This window comes from Camelina sativa, chromosome 4 (genome assembly GCF_000633955.1).
Source record: "Camelina sativa cultivar DH55 chromosome 4, Cs, whole genome shotgun sequence".
Taxonomy (NCBI): domain Eukaryota; kingdom Viridiplantae; phylum Streptophyta; class Magnoliopsida; order Brassicales; family Brassicaceae; genus Camelina; species Camelina sativa.
The window spans coordinates 24,438,156-24,441,581 of NC_025688.1; the positions used below are offsets into that span (position 1 = coordinate 24,438,156).

Sequence of the window (3,426 nt, forward strand, 5' to 3'; positions counted from 1 at the left end):
ATAAGTTGGAACTTGAAATTAAATGAAGAAATTATCAAATTGGTTTTTATGGTGACGTATTTAGTAATAAATTATGGTTCATGGTGGGAAAAAAAAAGACAATAGGGAACTCACAAGGCTTGGGTATAGAGGCATATAATGTGGAAGAACGTATAACCAATACTGCTACGGTATAATAAGTAATAACTAAATTGTTCTATATACTAAACAATATAGGAAAAAAAATTCAGACTAGAATTTGTTTCATTTTTCTTTAATACTATATTTGGTGAGTGTTATGTTATGTGTTATTGTTGTTGTTGCCCCCTACAGCTTTAAGCATATTTTAAAGTAGAGTGTATAGATTTGATTGCAAAGACTCATCAATATATGTTTTGGGGGTTCAATAAGATTAAGAGAAGCTAAAATCATTTTTCTTCTTCATAATTGTATGCAATTTGCATAATTAACATAGATTCGAACTCACGGTCACAGAAATTGAATGGACTTACAAAAAAACAAAATTTTGAACTATGACTTATATAAAAAAGATTGTAATGTTGTACAAGTTATTTATCTGAAGTAGTTTCTAATTAAGATAAACTCAAATGCATACCATATATTTAGTGATAATGTAAAGTTTCTTAATTAAGATATTGACATTATCAAACATATATTCTTAATTAGTTAATATTTTCATGCATTTCATACTTCTATATGATTTTGGCTATATCATCTCAACGGTCTCCCAATATACAATGGACCATATTTTTGTGATTAGCGTTTGTTTATTCGACATTCATTAAACAACAACTTCTCCAATGAGCAATGAGAAGAATTAATCCAGACTCACTATATCAAAAGCAAATTTTATAAAAATTATAACATTAATATATATATTTTTTGGTAACCATTGGGTCACAATAAGCCAGTCCATTAGCCAAATCCCTACATTAATTAAACAACATACTCATTATAACATTAATGTTATATCAGAAAAAACCATACAAAAATTGAAGTTAAAGAAATGGTCTCAACATTCAACAACATTACAATTCTGTATGGTCTGAGGTTGCTCGTACTCGAGTATGAATTATTCTTCTTCATTCTTCATGCAGTGTTGCAAATATACAATAATTTCTTTTCTTATTTCTGATTTTTTTTTTTTTTGATTTTTCACGATTCCATGTCCTGAAAACTTAATACATTTACCTGTTAATAAATTATAAATTGTAGGTGCGATCGAGAGCGTTAAATATTCTTTTTTTATAGAAAAAAAAACTTTCAAACTAGAATTTGTTTCATTTTTCTTTAATACTATATTTGGTGAGTGTTATGTTATGTGTTATTGACTTATTGTTGTTGTTGCCCCCTACAGCTTTAAGCATATTTTAAAGTAGAGTGTATAGATTTGATTGCAAAGACTCATCAATATATATGTTTTGGGGGTTCAAGAAGAAGAGGAAACGTGGAAATGAAAGATCCATGATATAAAGAACCCAAAAACCATACAAGCTAACACTAAATTCACCACTCTCTGTGGCTGCCACCTATTCTCCACCGCCCCAGTGTCCTCGCTGTTTCGCAACTCTCTCTCTTCCATCGTTGTTGACCCAACCATTTCGTTCGCACCGCCCACGTTTCGGGCTACCGATTGGCAAATCTCGCATACTCTGTTTCAATAAACATATATATGTTGTATCTTGTATGTTAATTTTCTATAAAGTAAACAAAACTCTTGGGGTGCATAATTAGCAACTAACTCACAAAAACTTACGTGCTTAAATTAATGGCTCATAATTCTTTACCAAATAAGAGAACAAATGAAGGTATTTTAACCGTGAATTTTGAGTGGTGTTTACCTACAACCAAGTTAAAAATACATTGAAAAAAAGAAGAAAACATTTTAAGTTAATACCTCTAGCTAAAGAACTTACGCTTCACATATGCCAAAATTTTCAAAAGTTTGACAAATTTCTTAAATCGAAAATTAATTATTAGAGAATAAGTCAATAAAATTATACACAAAAATAAGATAACGAAAACGTCCTAAAAAAAAAACAAGAACTCCTAAGAATCCTAACAAGAATTATGATCAAAGTTAATCAAAACCCATAACTCGAAAATTCGAGAAAATAATTAAAAATAAAGTAGGTTTAATATAATTACTTGTCGCCTTTGATCTTGAACCAAGTCTCAGCGCATTGTCTATGAGCAACAGCCAAATCTTCTTTACACGAACACCCTAACTCAATCGCACCTCCACCGCTCGTTTCCACTCCCAAATGACATATACGACAATCTTTCTCCGGTGGCGCCGTCGCATCATTATCATCACCATCGTCTATCTCCGAAGAAGAACTCATCACGGACGACACTTTCCTCGACTGATCTCCTTCGTATTCGTACGATCCTCCAGTCGTCGAATAGAAGTAAGAGTAGCATGACGTCACGTCTTCCCCGTCTGAATAATAAACGCTGGCGTCACTTCCGTCCAATGACCTCCGGTGGTGATATCCAAAAGCTCCCCCTTGTTCTAAATCGATGTCTGTCATTGTGTTTTTTTTGGTCTACAGTCAATACAAAACTGAAGAAGGAATTTAAAGAAGTGGGGGTTTTTGTGGATTTGGTGATGTCTAACCAACAAAAGAAGATTATATTATTTACTGAGAAGTAAGAGATTGTAGGAGGAGTGAGTAATAGTAGTGGTGGAGCAGAGGAGTAAGCTAAAGAAACATAAGTGAAAGTGAAAACTATGACTATAAATTAAGGAAGAAGATATTAAATAGTTAAAAGCAAAGAGAAAAAGAAAAGAGAACCCCAACTGTTTATCTCTCATGAGCAGCTTGTACCAAATTTAAGGGATTTGTTTGTTACGAGTTAGAGATTCTTCTATACGTTCGACGGTATTACAACGTTTAAGCGTCTCGATTACACCCGTATCCAACGGTTCATATTGCGTGATCGTCGTAATTTGTATAACGAGAAATTACATAAGTTTATGGAAAACCCGATTCGGTCCTTGAAAGAAGAATAAAAATAGAAATCGTATAGGGGTAGTTATGTCATTACATTGTGAAGTTTCTTGTTTTGGATACACTTTTGACTCATTCCGGCCTCCGATCGATTTAATCACGGCCATTTTTTTTTTTTTTGTTGTTGTCTTTTGATTTTTCATCGATGGTACTATTGGCAAAATTTATGGTTTGAAAACTTTACGTACTCTCCGGTTTTGAGTCATCTTTTTGTAGGACTTTGTTGTCCTCTTTTTCTTGGAGTAACACCATAAATAACTCTAGATTTTGAATTGAACAGTTTCACCAATCTTGATTTACCATAACTTTTTTACCAAAGAAATGTTTGAAAATATTTACTCCGATGATGATCCTCTTATTCACGAAAATTATTAACGTGTTTTCAAGAAAGAAAAAAAAAACAAATGATCGT

General features: G+C 32.3%; 1 protein-coding gene across 2 annotated transcripts; it reads right to left on the reverse strand.

Moving 5' to 3' along the window:
• LOC104782224 (E3 ubiquitin-protein ligase MARCH8-like) lies at positions 1,359-2,892 on the reverse strand. 2 transcript variants are annotated; one of them, XR_766980.2, is made up of 3 exons: positions 2,149-2,891; positions 1,757-1,841; positions 1,570-1,652 (listed from the first exon to the last, which is right to left on the reverse strand). XR_766980.2 is itself a non-coding variant. In XM_010507097.2 (2 exons), exons 1-2 carry the CDS (start codon positions 2,532-2,534, stop codon positions 1,430-1,432), a joined length of 609 nt encoding a protein of 202 aa, XP_010505399.1. In that variant the 5' UTR covers positions 2,535-2,892; the 3' UTR covers positions 1,359-1,429. The 2 variants fall into 2 exon arrangements, 1 of the variants encoding a protein (XP_010505399.1); XM_010507097.2 differs by lacking the exon at positions 1,757-1,841 and having other exon boundaries at positions 1,359-1,652; positions 2,149-2,892.